The sequence below is a fragment of the Chroicocephalus ridibundus genome, chromosome 2 (genome assembly GCF_963924245.1).
Source record: "Chroicocephalus ridibundus chromosome 2, bChrRid1.1, whole genome shotgun sequence".
Taxonomy (NCBI): Eukaryota; Metazoa; Chordata; class Aves; order Charadriiformes; family Laridae; genus Chroicocephalus; species Chroicocephalus ridibundus.
In genome coordinates, this window is record NC_086285.1 from 137782073 (window position 1) to 137809815 (window position 27743).

At 42.8% G+C, this 27743-nt stretch overlaps 1 protein-coding gene across 5 annotated transcripts in view; it reads right to left on the reverse strand.

Annotated features, from left to right (window-relative positions):
* Positions 1–27743, reverse strand: part of ZNF704 (zinc finger protein 704) — a 116325-nt gene that overhangs the window by 40856 nt on the left and 47726 nt on the right. For all 5 annotated transcript variants that reach the window (XR_010070039.1, XR_010070038.1, XR_010070037.1 and 2 more), the window contains exon 3: positions 1065–1168. Coding sequence is in view for 1 of the 5 variants with exons in the window: in XM_063327103.1 (XP_063183173.1) it covers positions 1065–1168 (104 nt within the window). In the remaining 4 variants the exon portion in view is untranslated. The remainder of the gene's footprint in view (positions 1–1064; positions 1169–27743) is intronic.

Sequence of the window (27743 nt, forward strand, 5' to 3'; positions counted from 1 at the left end):
CAGAAACAGACCTGTCGCCATGCAGACTGCTAGTGCACAGCCTCTCTGCCGAGGGCTGTCACCTGGAAGTGCTTTGCCTCATTGCAGTGTTGAGTAAAATCTGATCTGATTTCCATGAGGTGGGGACAAGAACCACAGAATGACAGGGGTCGGAAGGGGCCTCTGGAGATCATCTAGTCCAACCCTCCTGGCCAAGCAGGGTCACCAAGAGCAGGCTGGACAGGAACGTGTCCAGGAGGGTTTTGAATGTCTCCAGAGAAGGAGACTCCACCACCTCTCTGGGCAGCCTGTTCCAGTGCTCCGCCACCCTCAAAGTAAAGAAGTTTTTCCTCATGTTCAGATGGAATTTCCTGTGTTCCAGCTTGTGCCCGTTGCCCATTGTCCAGCCACCAGGCACCACTGAAAAGAGTCTGGCCCATCCTCTTGACACCTGCCCTTTAGATATTGATAAGCATTGATGGGATCCCCTCTCAGTGTCCTCCAGGCTAAACAGCCCCAGGTCTCTCAGCCCGTCCTCATAAGAGAGGTGCTCCAGTCCCTTGATCATCTTTGTAGCCCTCCACTGGACTCTCTCCAGCAGTTCCCTGTCCTTCTTGAACCGGGGAGCCCAGAACTGGACACAGTACTCCAGATGTGGCCCCACCAGGGCAGAGTAGAGGGGGAGGATGACCTCCCTCAATCTGCTGGCCACACTCTTTTTAATGCACTTTTTAACCACTGCTTTTGTGTTTACTGCATATGTGCAAATGCAAATTAGCTGTTTGGAAAATTAGCGTTACAGTGAGGTTATGAGATCTTCTGTAGTGCTTATCTCCCATTTATGACATGAGGCATCTCCTGTTTCATAAACTGGAGCCACTTTATGGTTACAGAAAAGGTTTCTTCTAATTTCTGCTAATGCTGCACCAAGACCTCGACTATGCGGGAGCAAAGCTCCCTCAGTACGATCCCCAGCACGTAGGCACCACTGCCAGTCCTCCTTTGTCCTCCACCATAGCCACAACTCCTGGAAACAAGCCCCCCGTGTACACAGCCCCCGCCCAGGCGCTGCTGTGAAGGCTTACCGTTGGGTCGGACAGGAGGGCTGCGGACCAAAGGGCTGGTGGATAAACTGGTGAGTACCATGGCTGCTGTTACTTTATCCATGTCCAGTTCTTCTGAAGATTTTCTGAAACACAGTGAACAGGAGGAAGGGAACACATCAGCAAATGCTTAACTTTTTCTAGTATTTTTTTTTTTTTAAATAACAGACCAAACCCTAAGTCAGTAACTGAAGCAAGCCACCAAACAGAGTTCTCAAAGCTTTCGCCTTCTGGCAACCTGAGCATACCAAGTGGCTACTTTAAGAAAACAAGCTCAGCGTAAATAAGAAAGGCAGTGGGAAAAGAGAGTACATCTTTGTATAAAATTGTCAGGATTACTGTGACCCTCCATTAGTTTGACCCTGTTCCCCTTTTTCAGAATTTCATATCCTTAAAGCTAAGTGTCTAAGTTTTTTTCCTTGGATGAAGACATAGAGATGCAAAACCCTGTAAGATTACCAGTAACATTAATAACTGTCGTGGTTTCGGCTGGCATAGAGTTGACTTTCTTGCTGGCAGCTGGCACAGTGCTACGTTTTGGATTTGGAATGAGAATAGTGTTGATAGGGTGATGGTGGTTTTAGTTGTTGCTAAGCTCTCAAGGCCTTTTCTGATCCTCACACCGCCCCACCAGCAAGCAGGCTGGGAGGGCACAAGAAGTTGGGAGGGGACACGGCTGCGACAGCTGACCCCAACTGACTATATGATGTTATGCTCAGTATATAAGGCTGGGGGAAGAAGGAGGAAGGGGGGACATTCGGAGTGATGGTGTTTGTCTTCCCAAGTAACCGTTACAAGTCATGGAGCCTTGCTTCCCTGGGGATGGCTGAACACCTGCCTGCCGATGGGAAGCAGTGAATGAATTCCTTGTTTCACTTTGCTTTACTTATAAAACTGTCTTTATCTCAACCCACGAGTTTTCCTTATTTTCCTGATTCTTCTCCCCATCCCACTGGGAAGGGGGAGAACTGAGCAAGCAGCTGTGTGGTCACAGTTGCTGGCTGGGGTTAAGCCACGACAACCTACACTGCTCGCTGTAGGGTGAGGAAGAGCTATGAACTGGAACTGAGGGATGTGATTTTTTTTCTTTGTTGCTTCCGCTTAACACTACTAAACTTCCCGTACTCTCTCCAAAAGACTCATCCTGAATTTCTCCTGGTCAAATTATAAACTAATTCTTTAATATAATTAGTAAATTGGCAGAAAACCAGCGCGGTGGGCGAGTTTTTCTGCAGGTGTGATGGGTGCCTGAGCCAGTGGGACAGTGCAGTGGAAAGAGAGGGACCCATCGCTGCTGTAGCTCGGCCTCGCTGGGAACCAGCCCGAAGTCACTGCTTCGATTCATGCAGTTGAGGCCGATGAGTTCTGGGGGAAAAAAACAACCATAAAAGCAGCATAGCAGCAGAGGAGAGGGCATGGGAAAGGGGTAATAAGGGAGAGGAGGGCAGCCAGCTTTCCAGGGGAGGGAGAAGAGGATTTGGAGACAACGGCTGCCTCTAGAAACCAGGCTTCAGTGACCCACTGCTCAAGGAGCAATGTTTATTTTAGACAATGCAGAATTTTCATGGGCTATAAAAATGTACATACTATCGCTTTTTTTTTCCCCAAAAGTAATTTTTCCTGACAGGTTAACAGTATAACATACAATTCTGAAGAGTGTACATACCAAAACAGAACTGGTAAACCCACTAGGTTTAGGAGACTTTAGCTTTCCATCCTTGTGGGACTGTGGAACCTAGGCAGATAGCTTCTTGAAAACACCTGCTTTCAAACATACAATTGATCATCCAAGCCCATCTTCTAATTTACCAGAGATCAAGTTAAATTTGTTCTTATAAAAGAATACATTCCCCCCCTCTATGCTGCATTGTGGGGTTTCTAGAATTTCCTCCGTGCCTTGAAACGAGCTCTACTTAACTGATCAAGTTGAGTCTTTATTTAAAGCCCAATATAAGAAGTGTTCATCTACCTGATGTTTTCTGTCACCTGTTGATGGGTAAGTCACCAAAAGTCACCATGCTGCTTGCAGTCCCCTTCCTAGAATCCCATTTCACCCATCAGGGTAAAGGAACATTAACTGGAAACCATGCTACAGTCACAGCCCCTTGGTATGTTAGTGAGCAAACCTCAAACTTGTCCATGAAAAAGTGCACAGCTGCTTTCTGGCTGATGCAAGGACCCGCACAGATGCCGATGAACACTCTCCCATGCCGTGCAACAGCTTAGCTCTCATGACTGTCTTTTGCAACACATCAGTGCCTGGAACTGAAACACTCATGGTGGTTCCTGCTACATTCTGAATATATCCATAGAAAGCCTCCTTTCCTTCAGCCAAGGCTTTTGCGAAGAGCACAGCAGCCATATGGTCATCGTCAAGTACTGGAAATGTCTTGGATATCTGCTATAATCAGCTAATACCCGAATCCATCACCCATCAGGTCTTCTCGCCTGCAAAGGAGTACTTTACTCAGAATGCCAAATTCCTCCGGGTCCAGAAGACCTTTCCTCAAGGATGTCGTGGAGATGCTACATTTTCTGGAGACCAACCCTGCCAGATGATTTTCCCATTACCTAACATCCCAGTATGAAAACCCACTCTCTGGGAAGCATTCAGCTGCTCTGTAGTCCACTCCTGCAAGACTACACTGACTGTCCCTACTCCTTTATCCAGCCATGGATGAACCACTAATATCTCCATTTCTGCAACGTATGAAGACAAAATGACCACAGGTTCCTGATACGCTGGAGAAGCTGATCGCTAGTGTTTGGAATCAGGCCTCCAACAGGGCGATTCTGTGTGTGTGGTAACAGGACTAACGCACTCCCAGCCAGGCCTCTGCAGAATTGCAAAATCACGCTACAGCAGTTGTTGCAAGTGTTGGCCAAGTTGGTGTCAAGATGTCAGAGTCTAGATCCAGAGCTAATCCCAAAGTTCCTTCAAATAGTCTATAAATTTAACTTCTAGCTCTTCTGTATCAATGTTTTTCCCTTCTACAATGACTCAGACTGCTGCTCTGAAAACCCAACCTTTAAAAAACCCAACCTTTAAAAAAAAAACCCTTTAAAAAAACCCAACCAATAATTTAATCAATAAAGTCCCCAAAATTGTCAGCACTGGCATCTGTGTCTAAGATGAAAGTTTTCAGGGGTAGGCAAAGGACAGGAGTGGTCATGACCACCCCCACCCTACCTCCAACATTTCTAACCATGCTAAACCACACTCTTGCAATTACTGGAATGTTTTGTTCTACCTGATCCAATTTAACAGGTTTTCAATATGGAAAGACCAAATAAATAAAACTTTGGACTTTTTCCCTGCCCATTTCGAATCACAGTCATTTTTACTACTTACTGCTCCTCTGCTCCTCAGCTGCAGCCGGCAAACAAGGAATGCTCCGCTTGTACTTCCCTGCCACAAGAATTTTAGCAGCTACAAGTGCTGGCTTATGTGACTCTGCTCCCAAACACATTTTTACAGTTTGGCTTATAAATGTAAACACACATATTTCACATATCACTCAGCCAGCACCACTGCAGGAACAGCAGCAGCCTTGGAGGGAGAGGCAAAGCATAAAACTGAAGACAGGAACCACTCAAGCCATCTGCATTTAGTCAGCATCACATGCGAGTCCATGTCTTAAGACTGCCCCAGTCTTTTCCAGCTTTCTCCGCTGGAAAGTTGAACCTACACACAGCTGTTGAACAGTATTTGCATTCAGAGGGGAGAATAACTTGTCTGTTACACATCGATTGTTCACAAACCATTTATTCCACCACTGCTAAGGTGATTTTCTGCAGAGCGAAGTTATAATCCCTGCCATTGCTTATCCTGTTATTAGGTGCAATGAAATCTAGATCAGTTGTAAAATCATCTACTGCATAGCTATGAAGATTTCTTTTCTCCAATCCCACATTCCAGCCTCCAAATGCAGCCTCCCAGCTTCTGGATGGATATGTTTGTGTCAGCCCAGTCTGTATTTGAGACCAAACTGTTTTGGATCTTTTATTTCCAAGTCTTTGTAAATCCAAACACATGCAAATAACTGAATTTTAATGAACAAGTTCAGGCATAAGCAGCAGAAGTTAGAGGCCCTTGAGGACAGATCTTTTACCACCACCCCATGTCTCAGCTTCATGTCTCCTTGCTTCCTCGGCAGGGAGAATGGTTTCACGTGATCCCTATGATACTCTAACCTGGTTAGCCTGGTATTTAAAATAGTCCTTCTCTTCAATAGCCAAGATCAAATTCAAATTAGTTACTACACTCACTCAATCTTTTTCTTTGCTTTGCTGATGAATTGACCATTTTTTAAAATTCATTTAATGGTGTTAAGAAACTATCACATCTTGTCAGTCAGAGCCCTCTGCGAGGAAAGGCTGGATTTAAGATCCAAAAGATGAGCAAAAGAGGGTCCAAGACAAGTCCAAGGCTACGCAAGTGTCCCAAAACTGCTTGTACTATAGCCATGTCGAAAGACGACACAACAGCCCATGTCCTACTGTCCCATTGCCTCAGCCAGCAGCTGATTCCCCCTAGGACTTGTGTTTCCTTACAGGACTGAATCCAGCTTAAGCTTTTGGTGTCGTTCCTCCCTACTAGCAACTTTCTGGCGAGGGGATGTCTCCCTGACCTTCCTTTGCAAAAGGTGCACAGGTCCTCTTCTGGCCACCATCACCTTCACACTCCCTAGTAAGCCTTATTCCCACCTGGACACACCTACACCACACCTCTGCTGTTCTTTCTCTCTATCAGCCACACTATCATTTATAGGTGGAACTACCGGGTTTTTTAGGCTTTCTCTCAAAAATCCTTAAAAATACATATTTCATTCTAGTTTTCAAGTCTTTGGTCCATCCTTTACTATTTGCCCGGCTTGGACCAAAAAGCCTGCAATTCTTCCTCTTGGAAAGACTGCATCTTCGGTCAGTACTTTACCCAACCATATTTTAAGAGTTATGGAGAATATTCTTTCAGCAGAGAAACTGGTAGTGGTAGCAGGTATTTTTTATAAAATTGACCTTATTGAAAAGGAAAACTTAAGCTCATTTTAAGCAAAGGAAAAATAAAAAAAAACAGAGAGACATTTATTTTCCCTGCCCACAACTCCAAAGGTTTCAATTAATTCCCTGACCCATGACCTCTGACTCCAGCGCCGCGATGCTCAAAGCAACAATGCACGGGTTTGCCCTATGGGAAGTGCCCTCCTGTGCTCCGGAGCTGCCCTGACACCGTGTGAGTGCGGACCAGGCAGCGCTTCTTCACCAGGGCTACACTCCCACTGAGAAGATGGGAGGGGAGAGCGGGGGCAGCATCCTCCAGCTGGCAGGACCACCAGGAGATGAGCCCACAGAGAAGGGAAGGGGAAGGACATTTCCAATTACTTCAAGTGGAGGTTGGCTACAGAAGCTGATGGTCACAGACCCAGCCTTCTTCTGCAGAGCCACATCCCCCCGCTGTTCCAGCGCTGCTGAGCTTGCCTCTCCTTATCCTACTTTCTAAAGAATAACCACCTGAAGCCCACATGCCCGAAACATTCAGATTTATTAAAAGGTTTACATTTTTCTTTGTTTTGGCAGAGGCATGCGCTTACCTATTTCTTACTGCTATCCCCACCAGAGGGACCCAGTAAAAAATAAATAGAATAAAAATTTTTAACTAGGATTGATCAAGAACAGTGGCAGCCAGGCACAAAAATGCTAGTATGCTATGTTAGCTGGCTTCTGTCCTCCACACAAAAACCAGCTGATGACAGTGGTTCACAAAACATCTTGGACCTTTTGTTAAGGAAGCAACGTATAAATATGCATGCATTAATATGCTACAATTAAGACAGAATAACAGTATAGAATCATAGAATGGTTTAGGTTGGAAGGGACCTTAAAGATCATCTAGCTCCAACCCCCCTGCCATGGGCAGGGACACCTCTCACTAGGGAGGTGGGCTGCTCAAAGCCCCATCCAGCCTGGCCTTGAACACCTCCAGGGATGGGGCATCCACAACTTCCCTGGGCAACCTGTTCCAGGGCCTCACCACCCTCATAGTGAAAAATTTCTTCCTGATATCTAATGTAAATCTCTCCTCTCCTCCTCCGGTTTGAAGCCATTAGTCCTCGTCCTATTGCTCCACTCTCTGACAGTGAGTCCCTCCCCATCTTTGCCATAGGTCCCCTTTAGGTACTGGAAGGCTGCTATAAGGTCTCCCCGGAGCCTTCTCTTCTCCAGGCTGAACAACCCCAACTCTCTCAGCCTGCATTCATAGGAGAGGTGTTCTCTCCCTCCCATACTTATAGTTCTAAATGCTCATAGAGAGACCCCTGAAGTCTTATTTTGACCACCTGACTATAGCCCCATCACACTGATGCCGTCATACTGAGCACTGTATCGATACTGATAGATAAGCATGTTGTTACAGGCTTTTATATGCCAAAAATATGATTCATCATACAATGAATCATTGTAATCAGTGCACTAGTAACAACAGAAGTACTTCTCAAAGAAATAAAAATCCTAAATTACATTCTACAGTTAAGTAAAAAGATTTTAGGTTTCTTCAACTCTTCATTAATGGCAAAGGCAACATCCTAACAAGGAACCGTCAAGAAAAGCCATGTATGTGGCTGTGACTCCAGATATCTAAAGTAACTACAACCAGTCTTCTGTCTTGAGAAAAGATCTACAGTATCATGCCGCAAAATATCATTAATCCATAAAATACCTTACATTTACAATAATATTTGATTACCATCTAACAACTCAAAATATTGACAGTACAGATAAATGAATGATCCCACTAGTTGCCGTTAGGTTTGTTTCTTGATTATAAAGATTTAAAATTAACCTGCTTGCCAAAGACGAAAGGAAAAATTGTAGAGAGAATGATCCATATAACCAGTCTGTGTTCCTAAGTCCTCTTTGGTAAAAGCTGTAACTTTTCACAATAAAGCAAAAAGCAAAGGGAAATATTTTCAAAGATTATATTAAACCATTACAGTACTATAATGATCATCTTAAAACTTAAGGGAGCATTACTATTTACACATCTAAAAAGAGAACTGGCGTTTGATATCCGAAGCACAGACACAATAATAGCATGCGCTAATTAGAAGTTAGGGATTTCTGCCTTTGCTCATCATGGCCAAACAGAGAATTAACCTTTTCCACTCTTAATTTTGTGGTATTTGCAATCTAGTTCATACACAAAATAATTGCCATTTCTGTGTCTCTCTCTGGTGTTCTGGTTATACACCAGCAATTTTTTAGGATACTGACAGAGATTAGAAATTAATTATGATAAAGTTGTTTATTATACTAATACAGGAACTTTTCTTCTAAAAACATATATACCTGAACTTCTCAAGGAAAAAAGAAAAGTGCTTCAAAGGCCACCTCAAAGCTTTCTACCACCCCCAGCCAAGCTGAAAGATTTTGTGATTCAATTATTCCAAGGACCTTTGGAAGCCTGGCGGGTCTGTTAAGAGGCCAAGGAGAGCTGATCGAGTCATCAGCAATGCAGACACAGACTTTCTATCTGGACTGTAATGGTTTAAAGACAATAAAAAGTCTCTGCAAATTAGTGGTATCACATGGGAGACATTCACAGAGAGTGGTTCTCAGCATCCTGGAGAAGAAAACACGGTTAAGAGAAGAAATGAAGAGAAAGTGATGTGTAATGCAGGTGTGTTTCTCAAAGTCTTTTATTCTTCCTCACATCAGACCTTCCACTGCTCCACAGAAAGAAGACTCTGTAATAAACAGGTATTTCTCTATACCTAGACAGGTTGGAGATTTGGGCAGACAGGAACCTTATGAAATTCAACAAGGGCAAGTGTAGGGTGCTGCACCTGGGGAGGAACAACCCCATGCACCAGTACAGGTTGGGGGCTGACCTGCTGGAGAGCAGCTTGGTGGAAAGAGACCTGGGAGTCCTGGTGGACAACAGGATGACCATGAGCCAGCAATGTGCCCTTGTGGCCAAGAAAGACAATGGCATCCTGGGGTGCATCAAGAAGAGTGTGGCCAGCAGGTCGAGGGAGGTCATCCTCCCCCTCTACTCTGCCCTGGTGAGGCCGCACCTGGAGTACTGTGTCCAGTTCTGGGCTCCCCGGTTCAAGAAGGACAGGGAACTGCTGGAGAGAGTCCAGCGGAGGGCTACAAAGATGATCAAGGGACTGGAGCACCTCTCTTATGAAGAAAGGCTGAGGGATTTGGGTCTCTTCAGTCTGGAAAAAAGACGAATGAGGGGGGATCTTATCAACACTTAGAAATACTTAAAGGGTGGGTGTCAGGAGGATGGGGCCAGGCTCTTTTCAGTGGTGCCCAGTGACAGGACAAGAGGTAACGGGCACAAACTTGAGCATAGGAAGTTCCCCCTGAACATGAGGAGGAACTTCTTTACTTTGAGGGTGGCAGAGCACTGGAACAGGCTGCCCAGAGAGGTGGTGGAGTCTCCGTCTCTGGAGATGTTCAAAACCCGCCTGGAGGCGTTCCTGTGCAACCTGCTCTAGGTGACCCTGCTCTGGCAGGGGGGTTGGACTAGATCATCTCCAGAGGTCCCTTCCAACCCTATGGTTCTATGGTTCTCTAGCCATTATCATTAAAAGCACTAAAACTTGACAGAATATAATCAATTGGCTTTTACAACTGTTTGTATTTAAATAACAAAGAAAACATGATACTTGGTTCCAAAGGCTGGCAGGTGTACTCTCCCATACTCGGGGGTCTCACCTGTCTCTCGGTTGCCTCTGCCCCCTCCTCAAGACCCCGGAGAACAGACAGCTTCCTGAGCCAGGAACATCCCCAGGGAGCCCCTGAGCACACTTTCCCAATGTCATCCTCCTCCCTGCGGGGCTACAACCCAGTGATGCTACCCTGGCTGCTCTGTAGGCTACCACTGCACCAGACCTCTCTGGTGAGCACTGGCAGAGCTGCACCAGCAGCAAAAAGGATGCAAAATTACTGCGATTTCTGTCATTTGGTGCAAACGCATCCCATGGACACGCTCTGCTGCCGCCATCCCCTCTACAGCCTGGTGGCAGGAATAGCTGATTTGCCCTCTAAGACTCCCCAGAAAAGTCCGTTTAAGGGAAAGCCTGCAAAACAAATGGAAAATGCCTTTTTTGTTTAAGCCTTTTTTTATCACCACTTCTTAAGCAACTCATCTGCCTTCCTTGAAGGCAGCTGAAATTTCAAACCTATCCAAATAGGAACAGGACTGAACTCTAGGTTGCCTTCTGATTTACAAAACACAGGATACAGTGTGCTGGGGGTGAGGAGGGAGAGGATGGGTAATAAAACACTGCTCTCATTATTGGCCAGTGATAAAACCGACAGTTTTTAAATACTCTGCATAAATGGAAACAGTTAAGCAAGCCAAATTCAACACTTGGAGGTAAGCCGCAGTGTACAGGAACAATTTATTCTATGTATTGAAGAAGTTGATCCAATGAATAATTTTTACTTTTCAAACAGCTGGGACATATCAGGAGAACTTATCTGGTGCAGAGCCCTCGGGGCAACGACAGAAGCTGAAGTAGGAATACGACACAGAAACTGTCTGCTTCAAAACAGAACAACCAAATAAATGGTAATTACTTGATAGATTATGAGTGCAAAGCAAAAATTAAATTCATAAAGGAATAACAGAACCCTGCAGAGAATGGTTATACCTTACCATCACCCACAAGCCTCCAAGATTTTCTAGAAAGATTTTCTGTTCCATCTCCTCTATTTTAGAGGCCGCTTGCTGATGCAATAACTAACTCAGTCTCTACAAACCAAGTATAGAGATGCCCCGAAGCAACAGACCAATTCTTCCAAATATTACCCAATATATTCATGTTCATCCCTTTTCTGCCTTCGCCTCAGCTACTGTTTTAGCTTGGTCGCAGGCACACCCCCTTTCATAAATGGGATTGCTTTGATGGGGTACTGTTTCCAGAAAGACAATTTTGCACTTCTGATGCTTTCTTCAGGGAAAGGGGCTGGACCACTTGCTCCAATGCCCAAGAGGTACCACTCAATGCAATACAACTTATCATGCTGAAAATGGAAAAAGATGGAAATGGAAAAAAAGAACAGAACCCCGACGGTTGCAGCTCATGAAGTGCATGTAATAAGAACGGTGCCAGGAAGCGGTGTGATGTGCTAAGGGGACAGCTGATGCCAGCTGGTAACAGACAGAGAGGGTTAGACACTTTGCCTCCCCAGGTAGCCAGCGTCCCAGTTCCAGTGCCTGCTGCCGTTTGCGACCCTCACCCGGCCCCGCAGTCAGAGCCCCCCAAGTACCACCGCGTCTGATGTCTCTTTTTCACAGTGCTCTCACTCCGCCTTTTGCAAAACTGTTTTTCCTGTAAATCTGCCTTAACTTTTGAGAAGAATTATTTTACCAGCTGAAGATATCCTTATGGCAGATGCTACGCGTACTTTGTCTTTCCCAAAGTAAAATACAAAATACAAGGCCAGAAATTTTTTGCTCTTCCTTCTTCTTTCCCCCTCATCTATTGCAAACAGGATGATTCTTAGTTCTAACTTAGAACTAAGAACTAAGTTAGCTTTAACTTCTTTTTAACTCTTTTAACTCTTTAACTCTTTCTGCCAAAGAACTAAGTTAGAACTTAGTTAGAACTTCTAAGTTAGAACTTAGTTCTAACATTCACAAAATATATTTTATAATATCAATGCCTATATACAGTCCTAACAGATCTACATGGATCATTGGTTTAGCACAATTTATCTCTAAAAAGCTGCTGTAAGTCAACTTTAAAATAATATTTAACTGCTTTTTTCCTTCACACATTAAAATACAGGGTTTTTTTTTAAATAAAATATACATTGATGAAACACTTGAAAAAGCCTGCAAGTTTTCCTCTCACCAAATCAGAGCCACAAGCATGCTGTCCTGTTACTACATATAACTACTAATGTGAAGAAGATGGCGAGCACTTTGCTGAAATCAAATCAGTCTCAAAAATGACCCACAGGGTCAGTTTCTGTTCATTGTTAATATTTACATGTCAGTCTTTTGGGCTTTCCAGTTCCTTATTTGTTTAAAGCTAGAAGCAAATAAAATTGTAAAGAAAAAAACTACCAATTCTGGACCAGGCTGTCCACAGCCACCAGTACTGCTGAAAGAGATTTGGAGATTAGAGGCAGAAACACCTCTGAGATGACCCTCTGCTTTCTGCCAAAGCAAGATATTATATCCTAAAGAACGGAATTTCCAAAAATTAAACCATTGTTTTTATGGCATACTTGAGCTAAGAGGTCACAGCACTGTAAAGTATCTCCCAGGGTCATCCTTTGCTATTGCAGTGATTCAGGAGACACACACCATGGCTCACCTCACAACAGGTTGGGTTTTTGTCCTTCTCAATCTTAGAAACCTGTTTCAGAACAGGGAAGGCACAGAGCTAGCTCATTTTGTCCTCTCCACTCTCACCTTCCCTTCATCTCCATGTCCTTGGACCAGTTCTGCAGGGCTACGTTGACAACGGTACCTGTGATAGCTAGCTGACAGCTGTTTTGTCTATGCACACACATTCCATGGAGAGTTTCCAGGTACACCTATTCAGATGGGTTCTCTTCCCACTTCCCTGATCATCCTACAAGCCTGTGTTCATCCCGCGTTGATGCCAAGTACATCCATCACGAACAGAGCTCCAAGTGTTATTGATATGGTCTCGCCCACATCTCCTACAAGGACAGTATTATTTCCCTGTCTCTGCTGAAATCTCTTTGATTTGACTCACAAGGATAGCTCAGTCATCTGTAATGAACAATACAACCCCACTGCCCTTCTCTTCATCACTTGTTTACAGCTAATGAAGTTGGAATTAATTGGTGCTAGAGAATTTTTTTTCTTTTTGAAAGGGTGACTAAAATGTTTCCTTCAAAATTCAGTTACAAACACGACTAACATTTCTCTTTACACCCAACCTGATTACAGGCCAGATTTTCATGATTTTCCTTTCTTGGTTTTCATTTTGTCAAGAAGGAACGTTATTGAGATAGCAGCACTTCCAGACAGTTTTCAGGGAGGGCGGTAGGGTATACAGTGCAAATATCGGTAATGCATAAACTCCCACACTTTATGTGTGGGGCTCTGCAGGCCATTTGGTCTGGTACTCTGTGGCCAACACTGACTGTTTCAAAGGAAGATGCAATAGGGATGTGCCCACAATCAATATACTATACCATTCCAAGGAATTATGAATTTTCTTACATTCTGTGACCTGACCAGATTAAAAAAACACAAACAAAACGTAGATCTTCCAATATATTTTTTATCAGCTATCACCCTGGGTACTCTTCTTTTCCACATTATCTCCCTCGTCTGTACGTTGTCCTCATGTCTGGGCTTCAGCCATGTTCTACGGCAGGGAGCACTGCAATCTAGTTACGTTATCCAGGAGACAAATATTACCTTTTATCAGGTTTGATTTAGTTACTTTTCCAATTGTTCTGTTGTTTTCACAATACCAGACATGCACAGCAGAAGCTCTAAACTCATCACTGCTTTATTTACTATGACATCTCCTCCTATAAATCTCTTTTTTGATGTGAACATACACAGTAACTTCAGTATTTCTTTACATCAAGCTCTTTCTATGTTTATCAAGCCACAGTTCAGGATATGCCCCATTGCCAGCGAAGAAATGGTAACAGGATTTCCTGAATGATAATGCCTCAGTCAGCCAGAGACCCAGACACTGACACAATTTATAGCAACCCACAGTTGCCCCAAATTGTATGTGAAAAATACAAAGCGAAGCCCCCAAGGCTATTCCAGTGGCAAGAAACTACCTTCACCGATTCTATGCCACGATGATTCAGGAGAGAAGCTGAAGTTCTGACTGATGGGCCATGTGTTGAAGAGCTAAAGAAGGACTGGGTCCTTCTGTTTTAGGAAAGAACGTGCTAGATTACAGACTGAAATAGATACCACCACATTAAAAATACATTCTGTGGTAAGTAAAACCACATTGCACACACTCTATACTGTATAATCCCTTTCTACTCTATTATCTCATTTCAGGTGACATGTAGTTTACCATTAAGTCTTTCAGATTTTTCAGGAGGGTTGCGGGTTTCTTTATCTCACAGTTACAGATGAGAGGTTTGCGTTGTTTGATTGTCACCCAAAATTCGAACTTCACGTTATGAACTGTGAAGTACCACCACCAGATCTCCAGACCCAGCTAACACAAAGTGTCTCAACAAGGGCACCTGGTCTTGAAACAAACAGGGCACCAAGACATCTCTTCTCTGAACCATCTCTTATAAAGATGAAATATATTTAAGGTAAACACCATTCCTTCTTCTTGCCTTTAAAACAATTGTTCAACCCTTTCAAAGATCCTTAACAACTTAATTTCTTCCACAGGAACCAAGTAAAACCTTACGGATGGCCATCTTCTCATCCCACAATTTAAACATTTGTTGCATGGATATGAACTGAAGATATTTAAAAAATGGTGGATATAAAACCAGACACTACAAAACTACAAGAATCTGCCAGGCCATTCGAGGAGATGGATGTGCAGTTAAGGAAATGTCTCGGAAGCCTCTGGGCAAAGTAGGACCTACTGGGCAGGAGCCGAAGGTGGCTGGCACCGCAGAGCCAGGCCAAAGCATCCCTGGGGCTGCCGGAGCCTTCGGCACAGTCAGTGTGTGGAAAGGTCTGGGCTTCCGGAGAGCATTGATCCCTGCATGTGTGATGTACAGCGTGTGCGCCTGACTGTCCCGGAGATCCCAGGCTGGAATAACCACACTGTCCACAAGATTATCTAGGTATCTATGTACAGCAGAATGATTTTGTCAAGAAAATGAGAAAGTCCTCATATAGACTATGTATTCTAGACAGCAGCCAGCATTCACTGATGTCAGGCACTAGACTCTGTTCCTATACATATTTACTGTACATATTTCTTCATTATTCGATGCTAACTACTGTACTGAAGATGCTCCTCCTTAACAATCCCACTGATGATGACTTTAAAATAATCTCCTGTGCAAAGTCCCTCTTTAGTCTGTAAACGACTAAAATTGTTTCCATATTTTCCCAACTCAGGATGTTCTCTTAGGGTACAATTTTCTAACTGATCAATGTTTGCCATGAGCACTGGTGGCAGATGAGTCATTATTTTGTTTCATTGGTGTTAGCATTGTTAAGCGTCCCGCACCTCAAATTATGAGAGTTAAAATTCACAGAACTAAACCTTCAGTTATGCTTTCAAAACATACCAAGGGCATGAAACAGGGATGTTTCACACACAAATCTGTCAACATTGCAGTTGGGAATGATGGTGCTTCCTGGAATAGCGTGAAGTGAGAAAGATTGGCCACGGTACAGAAAACAGTACTACGCACCACAGCTTTGCATTACACTACATTACAGACCGTTAAGCAATTTGCCATAGTTCACTTACTTATACTATGCAACGTTATTGTATCTGTATCAAACCTTCAGCTCTACCTTAAACTAAGTAAGTTTTATTTTGGACTCCTCCACCACCAACCCATGTAGATTTATTTATTTATAAGCAGTCCTAGCATTTAAAACCCATCAGCAAACAAGTGGTGATTTGTGACAACTATGGATATACAACAGATTCTTTTTAAAGCCACTGGGGAGTCATGCAAGCCCTCAAGAAATTTCAGAGCTCTGATTTTTCACCCTTGATCCCCCTTCTTTGAAGGAAGGGAACACATTGCCCTTTTATGGAGACATTACAATGAAAAAAAAAAACATAGTTTTTATATGTTGATTATATTTTTAAAATACACACAACAATCCTGGTGGAACAAATCGACCTGAAGTTGGAATCTGACCCTGTAACTGAGACGACTGCAACATGGTAACATCAAATCATCAAAAAATACAGGTTGCACAGGCAAGCAAGTGGGGGGATAACACACCATTTGAGAGCAGGGGAAGACTTGTATTTAATAATCTGCAAGTGGCAATATATGAAACACCTTCCAAGTGGTAGAGGACCCAGAAAAAGCTGGGGGCAGCAATTACCACCCATGGTCTTATCAGGACAGTGGGAGATTTGTGTAAACCAAATCTGCACATTATTGCTTTGCCACTTGTTTCCAAGTAGTTTACCTATGATCTGTAACATCATTATAGGAAAAGGCAACCAAAATAGGTACTTCTATTTTGAATGAAATAAAGACATAACTTTACAAAAATGTGGAGATATTATGAAAACAAAAATGGATTAGGAAGTCTTATGAAACTCGTTTGTTTTTTTGATAAACCACTGTGAGCATACAAGATGGTCAATTTAGATGAATTAAAACTGAAGGGAGGTATCAGGAATATTCATAAGTACTCCCAATCTAAATGTTTTTCTAAGATGCTTTTAACATCAAACATTCACTGTGCTATAACAGGTTTGCTCTGTGAGTCCAGGGGAGGGTTTTGTTTTTTTTTATTTTTAATTGCTTGAATGCTTTGCATTTAAAAGAATGAAACCACTGACACAATACGTGGTAGCAGAAGAATGCATCTGGCTTAACTCTACTGTCATCTTTAATGTTCTTGTCTGAAATTCAACCTTTTTTTTTTCATTTCGTGAAACTAACTAAACCGTGGCCTGCAGGTATCAAAGGGAAATTGAGAATACACTGCCCAGCCCCTGGCTAGTACTAGGTCCAGCTTGTTCTCCAGCTTCTTCTGTTCGAAGGAAGCCTCTCCTGGGTAATGCGTGTATGTGTGAGTAACTGCTTATGAAGCCATAACACTGTTGTAACTTTTAAAATAACACAGCAGAGTATGGTTTTGCCTTTTTTTTTTTTTTTTTTTTTTTGTCTAGGAAAATGCTGCTCTAACAAATACTACAAGCAATAATTATCACGACGTAAACCAGCCAGTCACTTATTGTGGTTATCTGGTTTTATGCTTGTGTTATTCAGTCTCACACTTCCATAAAGTTACTCCTGATACTGAGAGATACATGAACAACAGTAATACTCACCTGAAGAAATCACAGAAAAAAATTAATTGCGATGAAGATACCTTCTTCACCTTGAAGACACCACCTTCACCACCTTCCATACTGTCCCCTGGAAGCTGTATTCGGTATTAAACTACAGATGCACGTTGTAAAAATTTACCGAGGTCTTACTGAATAGTTATAAAACGTCCACGTTCTAGTTGAAACGACTAACCTTATTTCTACGTCTATCTACCAAAGATAACACAGACAAGATGGCCTCATTTTCCATTACAGAATTAAATTCTCCTCCTATTCCCATACAGAGAAGTGGATTCTTTCCACTGTTAGCCAACAATGCACAACATTTCCCATCTTTTTTCTATTTCCACACTATTAGCAGTGCTTAACGGTCTAGTTTCTTTGTCTTCATATAACAACCCTAGAAGCGGCCGAGCATGTGCAATGCTCCATGACAACAAACGAGAGTATTTACAGAGGTGTTGACATTTAAAGTTTTCCCTAAAATTATTTAAATAATTGTTTTCACACACAACACAGCAAACGGCACCTCTTTTTTCAGAATGGAGGGAAGTCTCAGAGGAGCGCTGTTATTAGTTTAGTCTTAAAATCATACCCACTGGAAACATAGGCTTTGAGAGCCAAAGGGAACTGCAAATGCAAAACATCCCGCTTTGCATATTGTCAGACAGACGGTCCATAATTTCAAACATCTTCTCTTCCTCAGCTTCTCCCCTGTCATCTTAGTCCCTCTGTCTTGTGAAGCTCTGCTCAGGTTTTCCTGTACTCTCCGTTTTTCTTGATGACGGACTTCCCCTAGCACGCCTGCCTTTTTCTGCAACCATCAGAGAATTTCTGGGAGAAAAAAAACCTCCTGCTACATTTTAATGAAAATTCAAAGGTGAAGATAAACGAAGCCATTAACAAATAAATACATCTTTTAGTAAAAGGGAAGAAAAGGACTAGCTTCAGCCAGCGAGAAGCTGGCAGTCAAGGTCTGGTGCCTGCTTAAGATCCATTTTGATGGAGTCCTCTGCAGTGATGGACAACTGCAACCTCCTCCTCGCTGCTCTCCTGGGAGCCCCCCGTTAGGATGTTAGCTGCTTTGGAGAAAAGAGACGCGGCCTTTTCAGAGAATGAGTTACTTCTCCATGAGTCACTGTCTGAAAGCAGCATTTACCTGACAGCAGTTTTAAATATGATACGAACAAACATGACCACTTCCAGAAGTAGATTACATTGCTCCCCTGTAGATACACTATGTTTTGTGTCACCTGGAGGACTGCAACTAAACACTCTTGTTGCACAACATTACTGTGTTTTGCCATTATTTAAGGAATAAGCTGTCTTTAGAATATCCATAATTTCTGGTTTTTTTTTCACCCAGAAAAATCAAGGCAACTGAATTTATTCTTCCTCCTTCGCACATCTCAATACAATCTGCAACGCAGCTTCAATCCCCAGTGCAGCTGACAGCACAGCCTAACAGCTGCCTCTTCTCTACCATCACCTTTTGGCTTTTCAAAATAGATCAATCGTATTATTTCTCTCTTACTTTCCTTCAACAATCTCTTCCTAAACGCACACACAACCTTGACTCTCTTCCCCTCCTAAGCACAACTTGTCAGGTCACCGATTCCCCCGGCTTGCTTAGGGCAATCTTTGCCTTATTTCGCCTCCAGCGCAAAGTCTTTATATAACTTGATGTTAAGGAAAAAATGTACGTAGGAAAGCTTCCCTGGATGCAAGACCCATCCCATCTCCTCCTACCTTTAAAAGCCCCTCCTTCACCCTCCCAGTCCCACTGGCATCGTGTAGCTGACACCAGTGACTATGGAGGTGCGTCTGACAACTCGCCCAGCGAAGAGCTCCCCTGGGCAGCGGGAATCGCTCTCTATCCTCCACGTGACAGGCTTTTGCTGTTTGCACAGCAGCTCTTAGCAGATGAGCAAATCTGGGCCAGCATCTTTCTTTACAGCCCGCTGTGAGTAAGGAAGGACAAGTTTATCTTCGCAGGCTGTGCCGTCTTCAATTTGTGAAGTTCTTCCCTTCGCTGATGCCGAAGGACTTGGCTCAAACGCTCAAGGCCGGTTCTCATGCCAGCGGGAGTGAACCGTGTGAGCTGAAGCCCATTACAGCAGCATGTACCAACAGCTTGCCGATGTAAAGCATGACCCCAGACCACCACAGCTTACCCTCCTGTTGTTGATGATGTCAGAAGTTTTGCAAATTATCCCAAACTCTCCCTTTTTTCAGAGAAAAGAAGAGGCTACTCTTACAGCCCTGACGGTTGTGGCTGCAACTTCAGTAGCAGGTTTGACTCACCCCTTGGCTTGCACTATCAGAAAGGTATCGATCACTGACAGCATAGAGACACACACACACAAAATATCAGTGTGCTTCAGGCACTACTCCATAGGGGAGAAAGGAAAAAAAGGACCCTGAACTGCCTGACTTGAGACTTGGAGAACCGTGGGACTCATAATTTGGCCAACTAAAACAGATTAAAGCAACATTCATGACAAACAGTTTGGGGAGGGAAGTGGAACTTCTGTGCTGCAGGGATGACTGCTAATAGGGAAGAAATACAGGGCAGAGCCTGTTGCAGAGCCCGCGTTAATTGCAATGGCTGGAAGTTTTACTGACTTTTTGATAATGTATACAATTCAATTGGGGTAAATTGGGATGAGAGAGAAAGGGCACGTGTGCACGTGCACAGAAAATTAGAAAAGACGCATTCATCGTGCAAAATAATTTTTTTTGTTGTTCTACAACTCATCTTCCATCCTCCTGCATAGGACAATATAGTTGAATTTTTGATTAATTTCATATAAAACAAGATAAAGAACCACGTATCAGATGCATATTTGTCCTTCACTTTAAAGGACTATCTTTAAAAGAGAATTTTTAACTTATCATGCCAGAAAAAATCATAGTCACACGTTTCTGTCTGTACATGATCCACAAAAAAGATTTGCTAACAAAAGGTATTTGGCTATAAACAGCAATATGCAGAGCACAATAAATCACTTTGAAGCAAGCACCTGTAAGGTCACAGCCTCCAAAAAACACTCCACAAACAAAAATATTATTAAAACAATAACACACGCTTTAGGACTGATTTTTTGGGTCTGGCTTTGCAGCCAGGGCCGTGTTCTATGGAACCGAAAATAAACTCAAGGGCAGATTCAGATGGTGACGGTTTCCGTACGGCTGCTCTCCTCCCTGCCCTCCCTGCTCCGTGCCGCTGAAGGGATGCTCTGTCACAAGGGATACGTCAACCGGCCGACCAGCAGGGCTGTTACCCAACGCGCCCATCTGTGGTTCCTCTGCGGGCTGCGACTGCTCGCCTTAGGACAGCCAAGCGTGTGTCGGCATCCGCGCTTTGTATTTAAAAGGCTCTCCTTGTTCTCTAAATAACTCACAGGATGACGTTTGTGTGACTTCTCCCTGCCGTACCTGGCTCACGAAGAGCAGCACACAGAGTGCTGGCAGTACAGCACCCACTGTGCTGCCTCGGGGACTGCAGTACCGGGAACTGGCAAAATCCTGCCTTTCAAAAGCAGAAACCCAGCACAAAAAAAAAACCCAAACACCACAGAATGGAAGGTGAAAATGCAAAGGCTTCATCCTCAACCGTTATATTTTTCCTGACTCTCCATCCAGGCTGACATCTGATGACCAAGCGTGTGTGTGGTTGAGCTGCCCAGCAGAGACACCAGCCCAGGAGGAGAAAGAGAAAGCTGCTCCCTCCTGCTCCCGCTGGCCCGTCAGCCGCCTGGCACTGGGATGTACGAAACTCCCACTGGTTTGAACTGGTCTGGTTTCTGTGCTGCTGCCTGGATAATGGGGCTGCTGGTAACCACAAAGGTTTGTGCCCAATTTAACGGCATTTAGATAAACACGCACTTAAGTAACACGCATGCCTTAGCCAAAGACGAGTAATTAGAAAGCAGAGATTTTCAATTAGATAGTGCTGGGTGCAAGCACAGAGTCAAATACATTTTAAAAAAAAAAAAAAAAAAAGAAAAGAAAAAAGCTTTGGCCAACTTCTGTAATTCACACCTTCCTTCAGCATACCTCCCTCCCAAGCAACACATTTGAGACAAATTTAAACTTTTAACTATTGATGTGAGAACCAACAATTGTAGCATAAAGGTGTGTTAGGGCTGTTTAAGCATATTCATGTGCTGTCAACTCCAGCAGACAGATGCTATTTTGGTATCCAGACTCAGAGGAGCATATCTGAACTACCTTAATCACTTGACGGTGGAAGACCTGTCAAAAATATCATCTTTCCAAAATACTTCATGAAAATCTAAAGTAAAATAGAACTATGTTGTTGCACACGTGTTCACAGTCATGATTTTTCCGGCATAACCAGCAATTCGGGGCACACACTACCAACTTGGAAGGACCAGTTTTTCAGAAAATGGTAAGGTGGCAGCTTTCCAAAAAAAAAAGTAAAAAAAAAAAACCAACTTGTTGCAATCAGACAATGTGATCACCACAGCGCCACACATCACTCTTGAATCAGAGGTGTGCAGAAGTAAAACTGATTTCACATTTTAGCCTGGAGGGCACCTGAGTTATACAAGGAAACCTGAATGTCTAGCATAACTCTGCTGTGGTATTATTGCCATGGTGAACAGTCAAAATTTTGGATAATCCAAATGCAGTAATCAAAAAAGTAATCGCAGCCTTCAGTTTTTGATTCATCATCTTATTTCTTATTCCAGGAGAATAAGCAGTTTCTTTCTCAGTTGATTTTTTTAAAACTACCATTACTGAAAAAAATCACAGGAGACTCTTTAGAGTCAGAGAAACATGTGATGTTTTAAAAGTTGCCTTCACAAAAATTTTCACAAGTGACTTAAATTCAGAATATAATCCAGCAAGCAAAGGCTGTGTTCTCACCAAATACAACATGGAACAATATTTCTATAGTATATGTAATATGTTCTCTAACACTGAAAATTGCTTGCAGTAGTAGTATCCAGTATGTCTGAATCGTTACGAGTGGGTTGGGGGTTATTACAATGTCAGTTTTGAAAAGTGTTATTTGCTTTAAAAACTGGGAGAAGAGAGACCGCTATGAGGGAGTGAGACTTTCTCTAATGATTTTTGGCAGTATTCTGAATAAGGCCTGTTCCCAAAACTAAATCACAGCAACAAAATCTGTGGGGTGAGTATTTACCCTTGTTAACTCGAGCCTCACCTCAGCGTCAACTTCTATGAACAGAAGTCTGTAAAAACCAAACATTTACAGAAGCTTTTTTGCAACCAGAATTTTAACTGTACTCTTAAATCAAGCTTTAGAGTGAGTATCCATTTTCCACCTTTTTCCCATGGAAGTTGTGATTTTTACTACTTTATCAGATGAAAATCACACATTGTCAAGCGTGCCTTAGAACATGACACAGCAAAGCAGTATGTATAGACAGGAGGATTTCAGCACACTTACAGACTGCGTTTTCCCACGTTAGATTCCTGGGATAATTCACTAGCTGAAATTTTGTTTCAGCAGCCTGCACTCCTCTGTACTAAACAAAAAGCAGACACGATAAAAGGGGTAGCCTTTTTCCCCCCAATATTTGCACTCCAGAAATATTTCATGAAGATATATGCTGCCTTTTTCTTCTCTTGGTTAAGGCGTCGTTTGACAAGGGGAAGTTTAACAAGTTGAACCGCAGCTCTGAATGTGCAACAGCAATCGATTATGTAACACTTTTTAAAATTCATTTATAGCAGTGACAAGAATATAGTTATTGGTGGAAAGAAAAAATAAATACCTGCTCTACTCAGAAATCAGCTGACAGCCCCGGTGAGTTGTTACTTGATTTAATTTCCATTAATTTTCCACCGGAGAAATTCCTAGCAGGGAACACAAAAGACTCAACAAGAAGTTTCTGCAAATACTTGGTTCCTTTAGCCAAGCGATCCTTTCCTCTGTGCTGTTTTTAAGCCAAACATGCTAAAATCAACGGCTTTGTGCATGACCGTCTATTCCAAGCCTTGTGGAAACCACCAAAAAGCAGGGTACCACCAGTGCGCTGCACAAAATGCTTCGAGAAGTCCTCAGATTAGAAAAATCAAATGGTGGACTAATGAAAACCATGTACTTTTTCAAATTTTTTACTTTTTATTATACTTTTCATAAATATCAGGGGTTTAATCCTGTAAAATTCAGTTCATTCCAACAATCTTACCAAAACACATAGGTTTTTTTCTCTACAACAGAACCTCAGTCCACCCAGAAAATGCCTGTTTGGCATCTATTACAGGATTAAAATGCATTCATCCCTGTAAAAGAGAGTGTGATGAATCGCTTTGATTTTATTTATTTATTTATTTAGGAAAATTAAATGCAGGATTAAGGAACAGCTAAGTGGATAAATTGCCTTACATTTCCATACCAGGAAAAAATGTTCCCATTAATTTAAAACTCAGTTCTGGAAACTACGTATTGGGAACGGTCACATAAAAATGCACATGTCCGGTCACTTCAAAATAAATTGTTTTCAAAATGAGAGTTCCTGAAATACTCAATAAGTAAACACGAGCACACGTTAAAATGCACCTATACAGCACAACACAACAGAGTTATAATACATATAATATATATACACATTATTATAAATATGTATTTGTGTATATATACATATACAAATCAGCTCCGAATCTGCTGACACAGGTCCCAGCAGGTAGGATGGCTGCTGCTGGGGAGAAGGCAGCACAAGGATGCTGCTGCTCACCCTTCGTGCAGCAGTTCAAGGTGAGGCGCAGGCGATGGACCACGGGTGGCGGTGCCAGCGGAGGAAGTTCAAACCTGCATCCCCCATCTCCCAGGCAAAGCTCTTACATTTGCAGGAACCTGGAAATCTTGGCTGCGCCTCAGGGAATCAAATCCCAGCCCCGAATTTAAAAACCACATTCTGTTGAGTTTGATGATATATAAAACCAAGAGGTAGTTTTCCCCCTTCCACCCTCAGGCCCGTCTTCTCCCACCACACCTACAGTCAGCAGTATCTTAAAAAAACCAGCAAACAGTAGAAAACAAAAAAATATTCAGAAAGCTTTGGTAACAAATCTAGGACACTCATGCCTGTATTTAAGTTTTTAAATGTAGTAAAATACTGCCTCCAGCTAGCTTAATTCAGTTTCCTGGGAACAAAAAGGGTATAGTTGAAAGCACTGATTATTCTCACTCTCCCGCAAGCCACTTGCAATCATACTTGATTTGTGGTTTCCATATGCTTCCCTAACTACCGTAATTGAGGGATGCTTTTTGGTTGCAGCTCTGAAACAAATTTTTGTACCCTTATGAGGACTAGCAGGAAAGCAGCACTGCATCTCCCTCCAAGTCCCCATGCTCAAATACCTACATTTTTGCCTCAATGCCTAGAACTCCACATTTGTCAGTGCAACACCCAGCGCTGCTCCTTCCGTAGGATCTGCAAAGGGAAGCGCGGGTTTCTGTCAAGAAGCGTTTCTCTCACAGAAGCCTTTTTGCATTTTAAAACAAATTGCCTTTAAAGCATCAGTAAGCTTTACGAACCACTGCCACAAGCAACACAGACGTGTTTTTAAAATGCTGGTCCTTTTGAGGATTTTTAAACCGAAAACTTGGGACACCAAGCTTCAGTTGAAGGACTGGTTAGAAATATGTGCAGAGCCGGCTGACACGGGGTGGGATTCAGCTCCAGTTTAGGACATCTATACTTATGCGTACAAGTGGACTATGTGCTTGTACTCCCCACCACTGTCAACAGCAACCTGGTCACAACGATTAGCAGAGCACAGGGCGCAGCCATTACCGGCAGGGTTAAGATTGGGCTTGCCCACATTTAGGTATCCAGCATCTTCAAGATGCCTTTGCAAACCCCCCTGCCATTAACTTCCGCTCCCAGAGCAAGGTCTCGGGCAGTTCCTGGGTCACATCCAGAGCTCCTCACAGGCATCTCAAATACCAGATGGCACGTAACATGGCACTGCATCCTTATGTCCAGCCAACGCCATCTCCCGCTTGGTGCTTCCTTCAGGGTAAGACCATAGAATCATTGAATGGTTTGGGTTGGAAGGGACCTTTAAAGGTCATCTAGTCCAACCCCCCTGCAATGAGCAGGGACATCTTCAACTAGATCAGGTTGCTCAGAGCCCTGTCCGACCTGACCTTGAACATTTCCAGGGATGGGGCCTCCACCACCTCTCTGGGCAACCTGTCCCAGTGTTTCACCACTCTCTTTGTAAAAAATATCTTCCTTATATTAAGTCTAAATCAACCCTCTTTTAGTTTAAAGCCATTACCCCTTGTCCTATCGCAAAAAGCCCTGGTAAAGTTTGTCCCCATGAACTGATGATGATGAAATAATCTCTATGTCAGCTGGCCCCGGTATTGAGGAAATATCCTGACCGCAATGACAGCTTATCCGAGATACTTACATTCCACCATCTGAAAGGAAAATCCCGTTCTTACTAAGTTTTTCATAATAAGAAAACTCCTATATTTAAACAACAACTTCTACCAAGGTACTTGCTGTTGACTGACAAGCTGAATCATAACTACATTCCTAAAATTAAGATATACCCTACTATTCTGTAATATTTAGCTCTTTCCAAAAGACCCCCAAAAGTACAGTAAAAGAGTCCTAATTATAAATATGGAAAGGCAAAAGAGTGAAGGAGTTTACCCAGCATCAGCTACACCATCAGCTGGTGCTACCAACTCAGCAGTGAAACCCAGAGCAGATCCCCCTCCATCGTTAATCCTGGAACCAGCAGCATCCCCAACAGCATTTCAAGGCAACTTTCCAAAACAATTAATTAAGCTTTACTTCAACAAAACCAAGGTGTGGCTTTGTCTCAACACGCCTAAGTTTGGGCAGGAGGCTTATTTTTGCTTTTGACTCTGAATGCAGACTGCTTGCTGTCTTGAAGATTAAGTTCACCCTTGAGCACAGCTGTATGTAAAATGCTGTAAAATACTGGAAAGTAAACAGTGTTTACTCAACACTGCAGGTTTTGTTCAGAGGGACATGCTGGGCTGGTACTGCTGAAGGCACTCCCAGTTCACCTCTGAATAAGCGTATTTTGGCACTGCTCCCACTCACGGTATGAAATTAGAAGATTACTATTTTGAAAGTATACAAGCTAGCATGGTATGCAATTTGTCTGTTGCAGATAAAGCAGACTGTAAGGAAGCGGGTGCTTAAACTGCAAGTCTATTTGCTTTGCTCCAGGTTTTCCTAACGCTCGGGAGCGGGAGAAGGACAGGGAGCGCTAGCAGGCTCCCAGCTGAAGCCTTTCCTAGGTGCTGAAGAGCCGCTACCTGTTCTCCATGTGTCCAGAATATTTTCACGAAGATAAAAAAACCCAAACCTATTTCTTCACCCATGCAAATTATAGAGACGATAGTAATTACACTAAGTCCTTCTACATCTTCAGTAGCAGGGTTTTTTTATTAAGAAACTATGTGTATTATTACAGCATACAGAGAATACTCTTTCTTTCCCTTCAGGGAAGAGAAGGGGCAGCGCACTATTTCCATACTCTAATTGTCCCCCGTGAGTTTTAGAAAATTATGATTTTCTAATTTGGCAACTTTTTGGTGAACTTACTGATCAAACGAGCTCGATCTTTGAATCGCTTCACCCAGCAACATGCTCTTTTAGTATTAGTCCCCGGCAAAATATTCAGCTGTTTGGTCATTTTGAGGTATTCAGGCAGACTCTGCCCCCAGACCCCAAACACAAAGCCGAAAGGGGGACACGGCAGTATTAGAGTAACCAGGTGGCATAACTCAACCTCCATCTGTATTTAATTCCAGGTTTCCCTGCATTTGTATTGCTCGCCATACTACATTTACGAAGACACACGGATCTAAAGGAAGCAGCTAAAGTATCTTACATCAGGAATGAATGACACTATAAAGCTGCTAAAGACAGTAGCAATAAACAGGACTTCAGAAACAGAGAAGTTTTCCCTGTCCTCACCTCAGGAGGTGGGTGTTGCGCTGAAGAACAAGGCACAAGGTATCTATGAGAAACCAAAATAACGTCAAACATTTATCCGACATTCTGCTTCTTAGAGAGGTCCTAAAGTATTTTTGAGACGCTAGGCACAATTCTGCTCTCACCATTCGCACCCCACATCTCAATCTAGTGTTTTGATCTTTCGAAAAAAATCTGTTAAACGCGTTTCTGAGGAGAATTTCAGTGAATGTAAACATACAAATCCGCCAACACCTCTAGCCCGCGGCTACGCAGGAGACACAGCATGGCAGCAGCAGTTCCCAGATAGTTTATCTGATTTTCAACCAGCTGCTCTGTCCCATTTGCAAAATGGCATGATTTCTGTCAAAAAAAAAAAAACAACACAAAAAACAAACACCAAACCCAAACAACAAACAAATCGAAAACCCCCAAACTAGATCTTCAGCTATTTCAGGAGGTCAATTTCCTTTACAACACAGGCAGAATTTTAAAATTATTTTTTAAATTTGATTAAGGAAAATCCTAACTATCTCATATTTAATTTAGCCAAATTCCTGAAAACAACAAAGGGCAAAGGTATTTAGTTCTCAGATATTTTCTCACGGATTATTAATAATGACTCTAAGCATGGCTTCTAGAAATATAAGAATATGCTTGTTTTTTTTCTAACAGTCCACATTTTATATTTAAATTCCTATTAGAAATGA